Consider the following 17404-nt stretch of genomic DNA (forward strand, 5'->3'; position numbering starts at 1 on the left):
GCACATGGGAACTGAGTGTTTCAGATGCATAGCAGCATAGAATACAAACAGTGTATTTTTTTTGTTGGCTGTGCATTACAGTCTGTGTTTTCAATACAGAGGTGTGTCAATGTCATCCGTATAAATGGACTTTGCAGTCATTTCCATACAGTTTCCTAAATTTTTTTTATTGAAATCCAAGCAAGCAGCTAAATATACATATGCATCCCCCTGTCAGAACACAATAGCACAGCAGAGATGTACTAACACCGGATAGTCTCCTCCTGAGTTCTGAATTGTTAGGTTTTTTTTTTGTTCAACCCTACTGGGTTGTACAAAAATAAAAAAGCTACTAGTGTGTACTAGGCTTTACGCTACCTGATTGTTAATTGGACAGTAAGTAGCAGGCTGTGTCACCCCTGTTTTCATGTCCTGTAAGCATGTTCAGCGACTGACAACCCTTTGTAATGTTAGAGTCAGCAAGCAAACATCTGCAGGTTTGCATTAAAAAGATCCTTAGCCCCCTAGCCTCACCTCCCCCTCCCCTCTAAATATTTACCTCGCTCCTATCATCGCTCCAGGACTGTCTCAGCTGCAGCGCGGGATTGTGGCTTACCGACGCTGTGTATCTCTGGACGTGTACAGCCCGGCTCAAGAGCATGCATGCATTGGTGCCTTCTTAGCACCTGGCTTGCTAGGAGGCACCTGGAGCAAGAAGAAAGTAACAGGGGGACTGCCAGAAGAGCCAAGAAGATGGCAATAGACTTTTGCAATACTTTAGGATTATAAATGAGCCAGGATCATCAAATACTGTCTTAGTACATTACACACACAAACTTGCTTAGTCTTAAGTCTGTAGTACATCTTAATGGGCTCCCTCTTCTAGTCTGCATCTTTATGTGCATAGAATTACAGGAATCTGATATCAAGGCAAATGCCAGAACTTATGCTAGTTACATTGTGATGATTTTTTAAATAATAGTTAGGGTATGTTCACTGTCTACCGAAATGCCCTCCCACACTCTTGACTATCCAAGTAGGTAAGAACACAGACCTCAGATCACAATTTCCATGCCAATGCTGCTAGTGTCTCTGGTTTCTTTTGGGAGCCACCAGGCTTATGTTACAAACAAAAAGACTTTTTAATATGCATTTTTTAACATAATAAAAATATTTCATTGTTTTTTCCTATTCTACTCAGGTGGTTACAAATCGGGATACTCAAGAATTGCTCCTCTGCATAGCCTACGTATTTGAAGTGTCCACCAGTGAACATGGCGCTCAGCATCACATCTACAGGCTGGTGAAAGACTGAGCTGTAGAAAACCCTTCCTTATGACTCAGCCATGTGGGACTTGGCTGTCTTCGGCAGTCTCAGAGGCATCTCACTTTCTCTTTGAGCCTCTCAAACCTTTTTCCAAGATGAAGAGACTAGGGGGAAACAGGGATGGAACCCTTAAATGGAAGAAGCATGGACATGAGGGGGAAGGGCCATGAAACCACAAAGACCTCACCCTAACAGAACCTTCTGTGTTTTATGTTTTGAGCCAAAAGGAATATATATAAATATATATATATATATATATATAAATATAAATATGTTTGTGTGTGAAACAGTTTCCGAACCTGGAAAACCATGTAGAAGCCGCAACTGTCATAAGGTGTTTTGTTTTATTTTAAATGTTATTTTTTACATATGTTGCTGCCAAGTGCATCAGTTCATGGTACGGCGCCATTTTTTGAGAAGGCTGTGGAGGATTCAGTGGGATAGGAGATTTGTATTAACACTCCTTGTCTCACTTTTAATTTTTTATTTTTTAGCTTCTTGGACCCCACTGAAATGTAACTCCTGCACTTTCCGTGGTCGAAACTTTGTAGCTATATCCACCATAATAGCCCACTAATGTGTTTTGTTTTTTTTTTGTTAATAGCTTGCACAGTATTTTAATCTGGTTCACTGTTCAACCTCATGTTGCATGTGACCAGTTCATAGAACTAAGAGATCCTATTTAACATATCAGGGAGTAGCAGAAAGCAAATTCTACTGTGTGGGTTAAATGCACCTTTTTGGTCTTTGATGTATGAAAGTTTTAAAGAATGCCGATGCATTTAATCTTCAATATGGACTTGTGAAGTTTTTATGGGAATTCAGAAGGTGGTATATAATGTGACTCAATCATGATTCGTTAAGCCATTTTCCTTCTTGCCAAGAAAATGTAGAATTTTGGTGAATGGCCAAAGTGAATATTAACATCTGGTCCTTGACTGTTTTGAGTATGAATGAAAGACCAATAGAAGTTCAAAGTTTTATTTTCAAATTAAAGTGGGCGCTTCCAACAAGTGTTATGGTGGCACTTCTAACAAGTTACCCTGAGCACAAACAAACAGACGTGTCATGAAGACAAATGCTAAAGACTTTTGGTATTGACCAGCTGGACTTTTGTAAAGCAGGACTCTTAGAAGGCACGTATAGTGACTCTCACCCTCTTGTGTCACAAATTCAGTGCCTAAAATTTGAGTGGAAAATACATATTTTTTTGTATTGAAAACCAAGATTTTATTTCCTGGGTGGATTTGATATTGTTATGAAAATAACGTACTTAACTGGCAGCCCACAATCTGCATGCCTTGCTCTTCCTCCAAAAAAAAAAAAAAAAAAAAAGGCCAGATTTTTTTTTCTTTTTTGAGCATGGGGAAGATTGGTCCTTTACACTGCAGTGTGCTGATTTGTCTTTTTTTATGGTGGTAAAGTTGGAGGTGTATCAGCATTTCATGTGATTTGATAATGATGCAATATGGAATGTGTGTTACTCATCTCTGCAAACTGTACACGGGGCATTTATTTATCCACTTTGTAGAGTTTAGGAGTACTATGATCCCTACAGCTTCTGTGAACGTATCATGTAAGCCACTACTGTCATATGTATGGACTCATTTTAATGCATAGAAGGTAGATATCACCATCTTTAAGTCACTTGTTATTTTGTGGTCCAAAAAGAGTGCCAAAGGTACCCATAAACAGGCCAGGTCTGTTGTCCAGCACTTGCCATGTCAAAGGTTAAAGGACAATTCGGCAGCAGACCTGGGACGCCTAAATTATAATCTGGACCAATCTTGTTGGAGTTTTGTGGCAATTTGTTCTTGGCGTACATATCATTCAGCATCATAACACTAAAACATGTTCTCAAATTTGTATTGTTGTCTGTCTGACTGTCATCTGTAGTTTATGGGTGCCTTAAAACGAGCAGAGCTTGTAAACGCCAGATCTATCAAACCAAAGATATACCGGCTATGGTTATCTACTGATCTTCTCTCCAGTGGAATCTTTTGGTCCCCAGATACAACCAACCTACTCTTAACTTATAGGATTGCATAGCTTGCAACCTCCATTTTGTGCACCAATTACAGTGTGCCATATTCATTCTTATTATATAGGTCATATTTTCATCAGAAGCCCGTATTTATCGAAATAAAGTCAAGTGGCCAGATTACAGGCAATTTTATTATACAATATGCGTTTTTAGGGATTATGGAAGTGTGTGGAGCTAGACAGAAGTGTGAAATAAGCACTGCATAAAAAGGGTATTTAAATTATTTTTTTTATCAATGACATAGATTTGTCCTAATAGATTGGCTTGTGTAACATTCTGTTGAATCTTCTATTTGGAACTTAAAGTTTTAACTATCAGATGCAGGTTTTAATAAAAGAAAACACAAGCTAATGCATTTAATGTTTCTTCTTTTGCATTTCCCTCAGACTTTAGTAGAAACATATTATAAAGCAAGACAAAAAAAGTTTCTGTATAGAGAGGCAACATTAACATTTAATAAATACCGTACATATATAAAGTGTTTGTTCCTTTCCATAACATTCGATACTTGACCTTTATATGTGCTAATACTATAACTGCATTGAAAAGCCTTCAGTGTATCATTCTAAATTTTTTCAACAGGACGTACTTGCTAGGAAAAAAAAAATATTAGCAATATAATTTAACGTGAATCGAATATCTTAAAACTGAACTCTGGGAACAAAAACTTTAATTCAAATCTACAATTCTCTATTTTTTATTTCTCAATAGCCACAATGGATATACATTTACTTTGTGTGCCTTTGTAAACCTAGATTTTATCTTGCAAACATTGCAATGACATTGTACCTGTACAAAGGAAAAGTTCCGCATGGCATAACTGTAGCGATCAGAAAGAAATACATGAAACCACCAAGATTAAAGTACGAATACATATGCCTCTTGCATGTAGAAAATATTTGTTTATCCGAAGTTCAGGGTTAAGTTTTCACAGCTCCGAAATACTTGGCATGTCTATTTGCAATTTAGATTGGCATGCGTATTTTGAGGCTACTTGCTACTTTGCTTCTCTCCTAAATTTCTAACTGCCTGCCATTTTTTCTATCAAAGCTATATCATTGCAACAGCCATAAATGGTCCACGTTTTTGCCTGCCTAGGATTTACATATGGACCTTCCAAGGGTTGACATGCGTGGAATGACACACATACAGTACATTTGTGTCAACTGTGCTCTATTTTCTAACATTGCAAACTTTGAAGAACTTTTCACTCCTATGTGATCTTTTCATTCCACATGCACTGAAATGTAACAGCACACACCAACAGGCAAATGTGTTTATCAATGTTTTTGTAATCACCCTTAAATTTCACGTACATGGACAGATCCTCCTTTTTTGGGCATTCAAGTGTTTGTCATGTTTGCCCAAATGTTTAAGATCGCAGCAGGCATGTCTGTATAATTACTTGCTAATAAGATCTTTTGGCATTCCACAATGCACACTACCCAATCTCAATGTCATTGCAATAGCAGCAAGATTGTATATTAAGTATGAGTCTGAGGAATAAAGACTAGTGTCATATATTCAAATGGTTCCTAACTAGACTAGAACCCTGATAATTTGGTAGGTTAGTGATCGCATCCAACAGATGCAAAAAGGATGATAATGAATGTGCCTAGTAGCCCCGCTTGCCATGTGTTTGCCTTGTCTCTATCAATCCAACACATTATCAGGAAATGCTTTGTTTGCTCTGATTTTTGGGGAAAACCATTGTACACAGGAGAAAATTAACAGTGGACTTTAATGTATACCTATGTTTGTATTGTGAACAAAACTTTCTTTAGTATATAAAATTATTTTACAAAAAAATGGTAGTTGTCTCATTTGTATGCATTTCATTTATTGAAAAATCAAAAAATGTAATTGCATTTCTAGCCATTTTTCTGTTTAGTTTTGGATAGAATGGGGAATGGTTAGAACTTTTTCAGATTTTACTGCTCGCCCTCTTGGAGAAACCTCCGTTTCACAGTCAGCACTAAAAACACATGGTACCTTGATAGGAAGTGAGGGGACATCTTAACAGGGCCAGTGAGGGGAGCAAAACAACTAACATAAATTCTGACCCTTCCCCACTTATAACAGCCTGAATAAAGGTCACAGGAGTGCAGAACGAAGTGCACTCCTGTGATCCCCAGGAGAAGTAGGGCCAAAATGGCTCTGGTCCTACTCCTTTTAACTGATTCCTGCCCGTTCTGTGGCAAGATGACACTGGCGGGAACCTCTCGTCTTTCCAGGTGGACATCATATGGCACACTCGCGGTCACAGCCGCTGACTGATTACTGTACCGACCCGTTGCCGGTACCATGTGACCGCTGTAACCAATCACAGCAGGTCACATGACAGTTGTAAACAATGGATGGCTTCCTTTCAAGCCATCTATTGTATACAATTGTGTTGCTAGCTGTGATTGGTCACAGTGATCAGATGGTACAGACTGGGCCAATCACAGCCCATCAGTGCCATGTGGTCAGCTGTAGCTAATCGCAACAAAATAAACTGAATCTTTCATTCAATAAAATGCTTGCTTATAACAATGAAATTCATTGCTAAGGGCAAACGTAATGTGAAAAATAGAAATACCGATCACTTCTCCAGTGTAGTACAATGTTACTATGGTAAAATTCTATTGCTCTGGTTAAAGTGTGTTAATAAAATAAAATGTGAAAAAAAATTTATTTTTATTTTACCGTACTGTCACAAGTCAGTGTCCCTGATCACCACCACACCAGTTATATTATGATGCTGTACTGCACTGGTGACAGTATGTAAAAAAAAAAGATATGACAAAAAATTACAACTTTAAAGAAAAATACCTTAGACTGTCTACTTCCCAAAAAGGGGTCATTTGGGGGATTATCTTTACTGTACGGACATTTTTGGGCCTCAAGAAATAAGCTAGGCTGTCAGTACATCAGGATTGATAAATCTTCAGATATTTTATATATATATATAATATTTCCTAGCTTGTGGACTGTATAACCTTCAAAAAAATGTAGCAGAATACATTTTGGCCTAAATATATGAAATGTTATTTGTTTGCAAGCTTTTATAACAGAAACAAATGAGGAAAGATTAGAGGAACTGAATTTATTCTCTCTTGAGAAGAGAAGATTGAGGTGGGATATGATCAACATGTACAAATACATAAGGGGTCCATAGTTGTCACCTCCTGCTCATTCTGAGCCCACACAATGCCACTACTTCCACTTCACTGCAGCACCTGCCCTCGTGTAAATCCTACTCCCACCTTACTGCTCTCCCCCCTCCTACTATGCCTAATGTCGCCTCAAACCCTGGTCCTCTCCCACCTAACTCTTATCCCCAGAATTGGCAGTCTACCTTCTCTGACAGTGGCCGTAACTCTTACTCTCTTATCGCAATTCCCCTGATTCCATTAGTCAGCTCCCCCCTTATGTGCCCTTTAGAATGCCCGCTTTCTAACAAACTTACCTCTATCAATGTCCTTTTCCTCTTCAACTTCCTCAATCTCCTTGCTATTACCGAAACCTGACTCCAGGAATTCAACACTGTCTCTCCCGCTTCCCTCTCCCATGGTGGCTTCCTCTGGACTTTACTCACCCAGATCCAGTGGCCCAAAAGGAGGCGGAGTTGGACTTCTAGTCTCCCCAAAAGGCACCTTCCAGGTTCTTCCTACACCTCCCTCTCTTTTCCTCTGTTCTTTTGAAGTGCACTGCATTCATTTCTTTTTTTTCTCCAGTTTGTCTGATGGTTGCAGTAATTTACCGGCCCCTCTGCCTTGTGTCACGGTTTCTTGATGACTTCCGCATGGTTACCCTACTTTCTCTGCTCTGAAGTACCTGCCATCATCCTTGGAAACTTTAACATTCCAATCAATGCTAACACCTCAACCTCTTCTCAAAGCCTCGATTTAACCTCCTCCTTCAACCTAACACAATGGACACAAACCACCACTTACTGCAACGACAACACTCTTGTCCTCGTATTCTCCCACCTCTGCACTTCCTGCAACCTCTATAACACCTCCTTTCCTCTCTCCGATCACAACCATATTGGTTTCACACACTCCCTGTCTCCTACCTCCCATGCTGCCAACCTGTAAACATTTACCCACAGGAACCTTTGCCACCTCAAACCTTCCCTTCTTCATTCTTTTACTGTGTGCCTTTATGATAAAATCACACCCCTGTCCTGCATAGACCTGGCTACTTCTGACTACAACAACATGCTGTCATCCTCCCTGAACGCACTTTCCCCCTCTCTACATGCAGACCCAGGCCTCGCCTAATACAACCCTGGCAAACAGATTACACCAGAAGTCTCAAACACAGCCGTGCTCTTGAACGAGTGTGGTGTAAAACTAAATCCCTACAACACTTCACCCTCTACAAATCTGCCCTTCTTAAATACACCTCCTGCCTATACTCCGCTAAACAAACCAACTACACCACTCTTATTGAAACCCTCCCATCCAAACCTAGTCAACTCTTTTTTATACCCTTAATTCACCCACCACTGCCTCCACCCACCAACTTGCTTACTGCCCAGGAGATTGCCAATCACTTCAAAAGCAAAATCGACAAAATTTGTGCTGTGTATCCAGTGTCCAGCACCCCCCACCCACAACCCACCTCCCCACCTGTCCCCTCGCAACTACTGCAACCACCTTCCTGCTCTATCCTAAATGCTGTAACCCACATCTTCAACCTCCCTCTCTTCTGTCACCTTTCTCTCTCTGCTCAAACATGCACTGGTTACCCCCATACTTAAAAAAAAAAAAACCCGCACTGGACTCCACCTGTTTAAAAACTTAAGACCCATTTCCCTGCTCCTGTTAGCCTCCAAGCTTCTTGAATGCCTTGTCCACAACCGTATGAGTTGCTACCTTACTGACAACAACCTTCTCTACAGTTCGCCTTCCGCCCACAACATTACAAAACTGCCCTGCTAAAACTCACCAGTGACTAACTGCTAAAACCAATGGCCAGTACTTCATACTCTTCTTGCTGCTGCCTTTGACACAGTTGACCACCCACTCCTCAATAAACTCCACTCCCTTGGCCTCCATAACTCTGCTCTTTCCTGGTTCTCCTCCTACCTATCTCGGCACACTTTCAATGTCGCATACAAAATCTCCTCCGCTCCTCTTCCTGTTGGGGTACCCCTATTCTCTTTCTTGGAACCCTCCTATTCTCTCGCTCTCTTTCTTGGGCCAGTTGATAACTTCCCATGGCTTCAAATACCTCCTCTATGCTGATGACACCCAGATCTATCTCTGGACTCCTCAACTCACCACCTCAATCTCCTCACACATCACAAACTTACTAAGCGACATAGTATGGATGTCGACCACTTCCTCAAACTCATTCTTTCTAAAACTGAGCTTGTAATATTTCCTCCCTCCCGATCCCCTCCCCATGACTTTACTATTGAGATCAACGGCACAATCATTGGTCGCTCCGCACATGCCAGAGTGCTGGGTGTAATCCTAGACTCTGACCTCTCCTTCAGCCCCCACATCCAATCACTGGCTAAATCTTGCTGCCTTAACCCCTGCAACATCTCCAGAATTCACCCCTTTCTAACTAACAACACCACAAACAACTTATTCACTCCTTGGTTATTTTCCTGTATTGCTACAACTCCCTCCTCACTGGCCTACTTTTACACAGGCTATCCCCCCTTCAGTCTATCATGAATGCTGCTGCCAGCCTAATACACCTTACTAACTGATCCGTGACTGCTGCCCCCTCTGCCACTGGCTTCCCCTTCCCCACCAAATAAAATTCTAAATACTAACCATGAAATACAAGGCCTTCCACAACATCGCCCCCAGCTACATCGCCAACCTCATCTGCAGATATGAGATGGCACCACCAATGTAAGCAGCCATTTGGCTGTTTGTTTTTAAATAATTTTTTAATAAACAGGATTACACTATTTGGCTCCTTCTACATTTTGTTTCATATCCCTATCGTGAGCTCCTCTTGGTGTGAGGGAACGAGTCCAGTCTACAGTGCTCTCCATTGCAGCAAGCAATATCTTGCTAAAGCTCATTTGACCTTTTTTTCACTAATTAGGTCAACTACTTCTGGTAAGCTGACATCTATCCCCTGAGCACTTTAGGTGATATCTACAGACGGTGAAGGTGTTCTACTGTCATTTTCACTGTACTTTAATTACCAAGTTTTGGTCACAAGAGTCATCGGCTATATGGACTTTTTTCACTTATATGAACTTTGTTTTCACTTGGTTATATGCCTATCGTGTATCTCATATGATTCAATTATATGTGGTTCCATTAGGTTTTTTATTTCTATGACTATCACGCTATACGATTTGTTTGGTTGTTTACAATTGGTGTTATCACCATAGCACCTATATTGGTATTGTATTTAATGGTCGTTTATTATCACAGTACACTCATAGGCATTATTCCTGGTTTCACTCATTTGATTTATGTTTTTTTTTTATAATCCAACTAGGTAGGCCGGTGTGTAAATTTTTTTCAATTTTCTCTAATGCAACATATTTTTTAGTTTAATCACTATTAACGCTTCCCACCTATCTTTTTTCCCATATGCAGATATCGCCCAAATCGTCCTCTCCACTCCTCCCAAGACCTCCTGCTCTTAAGCTCCCTTGTTACTGCCTCCCATGCTCACCTACAGGACTTCTCCAGAGCCTCTCTCCTCTCAAACTTCCTGCCCCAGTATGTTCGGTCAGCTCCTACACTGTCCGCCTTTAGGTGATCAATAAACTCACTTATTCAGGGAAGCCTACCCTACCTCCACCTAAGAACTGTACTTGAGTCCCCTCCATCAGATCATCCCCTGGAGCCATTACCTTTTGTACCACCTCCCCCTCCCTTTTAGATTGTAAGCTCCATGAGCAGGGACCTCCTATTCCTTCTGTATTGAACTGTATTATAATTGTACTGTCCCTTCTTTTTATTGTAAAGCACTGTGTAAGCTGTTGGCAATATATAAATCCTGTATAATAATAATATAGTGAACTTGGTTTTGAGTTATTCACTTTAAGGTCATCACAGTGGACAAGGGGGCACTCTTTACACCTAGAGGAAAAGAGATTTCATCTCCAAATATGCAAAGGTTTCTTGACAGTAAGAGCTGCAAAAATGTGGAATAGACCCCCTCCAGAGGTGGTTCTGGCCAGCTCAGTAGATTGCTTTAAAAAAGGCCTGGATTCTTTCCTAAATGTACATAATATAACTGGGTACTAACATTTATAGGTAATGTTGATTCACTGAATATCCATTGCCTCTCGGTGGATCAGGAAGGAATTTTTTTCCCCTGCTGTAGCAAATTGGATCATGCTTTCCTGGGGTTTTTCACCTTCCTCTGGATCAACTGTGGGTATAGGATTGGGTATATGGTATTGTAATGCCGCTTACACACGAGCGGACTTTATGGCAGACTTTGCCCGGCAGACTTTTCAATGTACTTTACGACGGACTTTCTGAATGAACGGACTTGCCTACACATAATCCACCAAAGTCCGTCGAATTCGTACGTGATGACGTACGACCGGACTAAAACAAGGCAGTTCATAGCCAGTAGCCAATAGCTGCCCTAGCGTGGCTTTTTGTCCATCGAACTAGCATACAGACGAGCGGACTTTTCGACCGGACTCCAGTTCGACGGATTGATTTAAAACATGTTTCAAATCTAAGTCCGTCCAACTTTTGAGAAAACAAAGTCCGCTGGAGCCCACACACGATCGAATTGTCTGACAAAATCCCGTCCGCCGGGCAAAGTCTGCCGTAAAGTCCGCTCGTGTGTACGCGGCATTAGACTTTTTTTTTTTTTTTTTTTTTTATTGGTTGAACTAAATGGACTTTTTTTTTTCAACCTGATTATGTAACAGAAACAAAGAAAAACTTTTTTTTTTTTTTTTTTCAAAATTCTCTACCTTTTTTTGTTTATTCAGCAAAGAATAAAAAAACCCAGTGGTGATTAAATACCATCAAAAGAAAGCTCTATTTGTGTGAACAAAATGATGAAAATATAGTTTGGGTACAGTGTTGCATGACTATGCAATTGTCTTTCAAAGTTTGGCAGCACTGAAAGCTGAAAATTGGCCTGGGCAGGAAGGGGGTAAAAGTGTCTGGTAATATAAACTGTAATATCCAGATTTTCAGTAGCAGACAGCTTTTTTTCAGCTCAAAAAAAAGTCAGAACAATTAAAAGATGAACTGCTTGGGTTACAGCGCTTTGTTCATTGCCTCATTGCAGTATCCCAAAAAATGTCCTGGCCATTAATGGGGTAAATCCTTCCGGGGTTGGAGTAGTTGTCTATGAAACACTAATATATGTCTAATAAAGTCTATGAATTTTTGAACTTCACTGTGCCATCAGCTCTCTGCGGTAGCCACATTTTCTATAGATGGACCACTTCAGTTATACTATTTGCATATGCTCTGGTGTAATTTGATAACAATGGAAAAAGTATGGGAGATGCCACTACTGACTTTTTTTTCATGTTTTGGATGTAGACTTGTGGCTGTCTTACTTATACTTGGTGCACTACTTTGCAAATCACTGACCCAGAGCAAGCATGTAAACTGTAAAATGTCTGAGCAATTGATATGAATGTTTGTTTTAGATCAGTGACCTGCCAAATAATGGGCAATGGATAAGGCCAAAAGGGCCAGCAATTGCATTTTGAGATGTTTGTTTTAATGTAATATTGTAGCAACACAGCAATACATTTTGACTCACTGTTACTTAGTTTGCCTAAAAATAATGTTAACTTTCACACTTTTACTTATTGGTTGTTTTTAAAGGTGTGTGTATATATTGTGTGTATGTGTGTTCGTGTATATATATATTTTTTATAATTTAAAATTTTGCAGATGTTTCCTTCTAGTGCTATGTAAATATTTAATCCGCAGAAATATTACCTAACTGCTACAACTGTACACTTATTGAATAACAGTTGAGATAGACATGTCGCACACTCTACCAGAAGGTAGGTGCTAGTAAGGGTTATTTTACTGGTTATTTCAGCACAGGAGAAGGATCATTATTAGCTGGCAACCCTCTAGAGCCCCCCTGCCCCAAAGCAGACCCATGTTGAGGGCATGTGGCCTGGTATGGCTCACTCAACCCCCCCCCCCCTTTTCCTAAAGTACCAGGCTGCATGCTCAGATAAGGGTCTGATATGGATCTTGGGGGGGGGGTGTAACATTTTTCTATTGCAGGCAATGGTATTGTATTGCTGCCAATTTTAAATGTCGATTTTTTTTTTTTTTTCTTTATAAATGTCAGTTTTGCTGCAGGAAAATGGGGACTTTTGATGTTTCAAATTCAGGTCCCATAGACTTCAATGAGGTTTGGGCTCGAACTTTTGAGATGTTCAAGGGTTTTGGCGTGAACCAAAACGGAGAGTGTTCGGCCCATCTCTACTGCTTAGCTTTGTATATGTTGATTTTATCTGTAAGTAACAACAAAAATGACACCCAAGGACCAATCTTTCTTAACCTGTCTGACAGAGGCATCAAATGTCAATTTTTTACAGCAAGGCCAATTCTTGCTTTCTTCAAGAATACCTCTAGAAGTTTATGGGGTGAAGGCACCACTGACACCCAAAGACCAATGTTTCCGCAACTGTGTAACAGGGGTATCAAATTTCAATTTTTTACAGCAAGGTCAATTCTTGCTTTCATCAAGAGTACTTCTGGAAGATTACAGGGTGAAGGCACCAGCAACACCTAAAACCCAATTTTTCCGCAACTGTTTGACAGGGGCATCAAATTAAATTTTTTTTTTACAGAAAGGCCAGTTTTTTCTTTCATCAAGAGTACCTCTAGAGGGTTACAGGGTGAAGGCACCACCAACACCCAAAGACCAATATTTCTGCTAATTTGTGAACCGTGTGACAGGGGCATCAAATTTAAATTTTTAAGGGCCAGTTCACGCCACATGCAGCCCAGTGCGTTTTTTTTTCTGCATCAAAAAAGCATGTAAAGTAGGTCATATGATTTCCGATGGCATAGTTCACACCAGTGCAGTCAGTTCCAGAAAAAGAAGTAGAACATGCTGCATTTTTCCTGCACTGAACTATACTGGAATGCAGTAAAATGCATCAAAAACACACCAGAACACACCTAAATGCACCGGAACACAGGGCCAGTTCACGCCATAGAAACGCAGTCTGGATGCGTTCCAGATGCATGGCATTTTTGATGCGTTTTTGATGCATTCCAGTGCGTTTTGGTGCATTTTTGATGCAGTCTAGTGCATCCCCCCCCTTTTCCCTTAACCTTAAATAAGGACATATGTGGTCCAGTAAATTTTTGGTGCATATAGGTGCGTTCTGATGTGTTTTTTAAGCGTTTTACTGTGTTTCTGCACTTTCCAGTGCATGGAAAATGCCGCAAGTCCTACTTCTTTTTCTGGAACTGGAAAGCTCTGGAACTGCCTGAACTGGTGTGAACTAAGCCATTGGAAACCATATAACCTACTTTACATGCGTTTTTGATGCAGGAAAAAACGCACTGGACTGCATGTGATGTGAACTGGCCCTTAAGGTTAAGAAAAAAGAATGGGAAAAATGTACTGGACTGCATCAAAAACGCACCAAAAGCGCACTGGAACACATCAAAAACATGTCGAAAATGCCATGCAGAAAAGCATATGGAACGCATCCGGACTGCGTTTCTATGGTGTGAACTGGCCCTTACAGCAAGGCCAATTCTTGCTTTCATTAAGAGCACCTCTATAGGGTTACAGTGTGAAGACACCACCAACACTGAAAGCCTAATTTTTCTGTACCTGTTACTTGCATCTGTTATCCAAAGTCTGCAAAATAGACACCAGACTTTATCTAAAAAAAATTGTTAATATTGGCCTGAGTGTACTGAACTTCACATAATTCTTGCTCATTCTGGTGCAAAACTTTATTTCCATCTAAAGTCTGCTAACGAGACACCAGAATCTATGCAAAAAATCTCTAATCTTGTTTCAAGTGCACTAAATTGTGGCTACCCAAGCCATTGTTTACAAAATAAAGAAAGCTTACAAATGGAAAATCAATTTAAATGTAATTTTTTTTATAAATGTCAGTTTTGCTGCAGCAGGTTCTATACAGGGTACGGATGTACCACTGTACAGGTAGACTAAGAGGACCTCCCATGCACTATATTTAAAGGAATTTTTCATTTTAATTGTTTCACTTTAAGCATCATTAACCGATTGCCGACCTTATACTGTACATATACGGTGGCAAGGCGGATCCCCTGTGCAAGATCACGTTCTTAGTACGTAATCCGTGCACCGGGGTAGGGAGCCCCCGCCACCCCAGCTGTGCTGCTATTGGCTGCAGCATGAACAGCATGAACCAGTCAGCGGACGCCGGCCACTGATTGGTCGCCGGAACCTGACGATTGGCTCCAGACAATACCTGAAGAGAGCCCTGTGTAAGTAAACAAACACAGGGCTCTCTTCTAACAGCAGCAGGAAAAAACAGCACATTGCTTAGTAAAAGCAGCACACACAGTACACAGTAACACATGTTAGGTACACATTTAACCCCTTGATCAACCCTGATGTTAAAGTGGTTGTTAACCCACCAATGTAACTTTACACTATCCTTTCTGGTTATGTATGTAATGTCCCCCTGTGATTGTGCTTTATAATAATAATGCAGTATATACCTTGTTTACAGAGCGCTGATCTGACCGCCGCCTCTTTCAGCTCAGATCAGAGGAGGAGAGAGGCGGCTCCGCCTGCTGCACCTGTCATGCAAGAGAGAAGAGATACGGCGGGTCAGATCAGCGCTCTGTAAACAAGGTATATACTGCATTATTTTTATAAAGCACAACCACAGGGGGACATTACATAAATAATCAGAGAGGATAGTGTGAGAAATGAATAGTAATTAGAGCAGCCGGGGTGGGTACAGACATGGAGCTGACAGGTGGGGAGGGAGGGGGGAGAGAGCACAGAGGAAACAGAAGAGGATGGAGGCACATAATCTGACCACGGTGTCAGGGCTTAGTAGCCATGTTAGACCGTGGTCAACGTACAGAGGGGAGGGCAGAAACTGGCAAGATCAATCAGGTATTTTAGGTGATACAGGGGCCCAAATTACACAGCACAAGCACTGTGCTGTACAACATGCTTTTAAGGAACAGGATCTTAATTTTTTTTTTTATTTTTTAGGTTAACAAATGCTTTAACCTCTTCCCTGCCAGTGTCATTAGAACAGCGACAGTGCATATTTTTAGCACCATTAGTTTTACTGGTTCCCAAAAAACTGTTAGTTAGGTGTCCGATTTGTCTGCCACAATATTGCAGCCCCGCTATAAGTTGCTGATCGCTGCCATTACTAGTAAAAAAAAAGATTCCATAAATATATCCCATCATTTTGGGATGCTATCTTACACTAATTTTGCATTTTTCTTTACTGGAAAACAAGGTCCATAAAGACATGAATGACCTATTGTGGGGTGGAGGAACTTGACTGGCCTGCACAGAGTCCTGACCTCAACCCAATAGAAAACCTTTAGGATGAATTAGAGTGGAGACTGCAAGCCAGGCCTTCTCATCCACATTAGTGCCTGACCTCACAAATGCACTTCTGGAAGAATGGTCAAACATTTCCATAAACATGAATGGTCAAACACTCTCATAAACCTTGTGAGCAGCCTCCCAAGAAGAGTTGAAGCTGTTATAGCTGCAAAGGGTGAGCCAACTTAATATTGAACCCTACGGACTTATGCCCCATACACACGGTCAGATTTTCAGACGGAAAATGTGTGATAGGACCTTGTTGTCGGAAATTCCGACCGTGTGTAGGCTCCATCACACATTTTCCATCGGATTTTCCGACACACAAAGTTTGAGAGCAGGATATAAAATTTTCCGACAACAAAATCCGTTGTCGGAAATTCCGATCGTGTGTACACAAATCCGACGGATAAAGTGCCACGCATGCTCAGAATAAATAAAGAGATGAAAGCTATTGGCCACTGTCCCGTTTATAGTCCCGACATACGTGTTTTACGTCCCCGTGTTTAGAACGATCAGATTTTCCAACAACTTTGTGTGACCGTGTGTATGCAAGACAAGTTTGAGCCAACATCCGTCGGAAAAAATCCTAGGATTTTGTTGTCGGAATGTCCGAACAAAGTCCGACCATGTGTACGGGGCATAAGACTGGGATGTATTAAAGTTCATGTGTGTGTAAAGGCAGGTGTCCCAATACTTTTGTTAATATAATGTCTATATATAATTCTTATTTTTATTTTTTTTTACACTGTGATTGCTTGTTACAGTGATGATCACTGTAACATCAATCATTTTGACAGTCGTGAATGGTTTTCATTACATTGAACAGGGCTGCTGTGATTGGCCCTGCACACCATGTGATCACTGTGACCAATCACAGCATCACAATAGTAAAGAACGAATCATGAATAAAATCCATTTATGACAATAATTGACTTGTGAACATGTGATCGCTGTAATTAGTTATAGCAATCACATGGAACCTGGGCCAATCTCAGCGGCCTGGCATCGATCCCTCTGTTCCGCTGTGTCCAATGGATACAGCTGTAGCAGATTGTGCTGCTGTGTGAGAATGGGAGGACGTCACGCGACGCCCACCTGAGATAAGAGAACGGCTGGATGGGAAGTGGTTAAATGAGAGTTTAGTATCACTTTAATGTACGCATGGGGAGTTGGACAGAGAAGGATAGGGGATAAGCAGAGTTCTTCAGTCCAGCAGACAGGGCTGATAATGCTGGCTAAAATTTTGGTTGAGCAGAGGCACTGATTTTAGTCCATACAGAAAGTTGGGCACACACTGAAATTCTCAGCCATTCACAGGAAGCTTTATATTTCTTGAGTACATACAAGGCTATCCTAGCAGTCAAAAGAGAAATGGAAAAAAGAGGGCGCACCAACCTTGTGCATTATCCTTAAATATATTTTATTAAAAGAACAAATTAAAAACTACTCACAAACATGTGAAAGAAAACCGCAATATAAATAGCCTTCAGATGATGGCAATCGGTGTGACTACAACAGTCTCCAGATGGTAATAGAGA

At 40.8% G+C, this 17404-nt stretch overlaps 1 protein-coding gene and 1 long non-coding RNA gene across 8 annotated transcripts in view; one reads left to right on the forward strand and one right to left on the reverse strand.

Annotated features, from left to right (window-relative positions):
• The window catches only part of LOC141110765 (transcriptional enhancer factor TEF-1-like), a 126171-nt gene extending 121648 nt beyond the window's left edge, over positions 1–4523 (forward strand). For all 6 annotated transcript variants that reach the window (XM_073602358.1, XM_073602361.1, XM_073602364.1 and 3 more), the window contains exon 12: positions 1181–4523. In XM_073602358.1, the coding sequence (XP_073458459.1) occupies positions 1181–1294 (114 nt within the window). In that variant the 3' untranslated portion in view covers positions 1295–4523. The remainder of the gene's footprint in view (positions 1–1180) is intronic.
• The window catches only part of LOC141110766 (uncharacterized), a 90759-nt gene that overhangs the window by 72657 nt on the left and 698 nt on the right, over positions 1–17404 (reverse strand). Inside the window, exon 2 of one of the 2 annotated variants that reach the window (XR_012236340.1) lies at positions 15008–15088. The exons of the other annotated variant lie outside the window; for it this stretch is intronic. This is a non-coding gene — a long non-coding RNA (uncharacterized lncRNA). The remainder of the gene's footprint in view (positions 1–15007; positions 15089–17404) is intronic. 2 annotated transcript variants of the gene reach the window in all.

Source organism: Aquarana catesbeiana, linkage group LG10, assembly GCF_042186555.1.
Source record: "Aquarana catesbeiana isolate 2022-GZ linkage group LG10, ASM4218655v1, whole genome shotgun sequence".
Taxonomy (NCBI): Eukaryota; Metazoa; Chordata; class Amphibia; order Anura; family Ranidae; genus Aquarana; species Aquarana catesbeiana.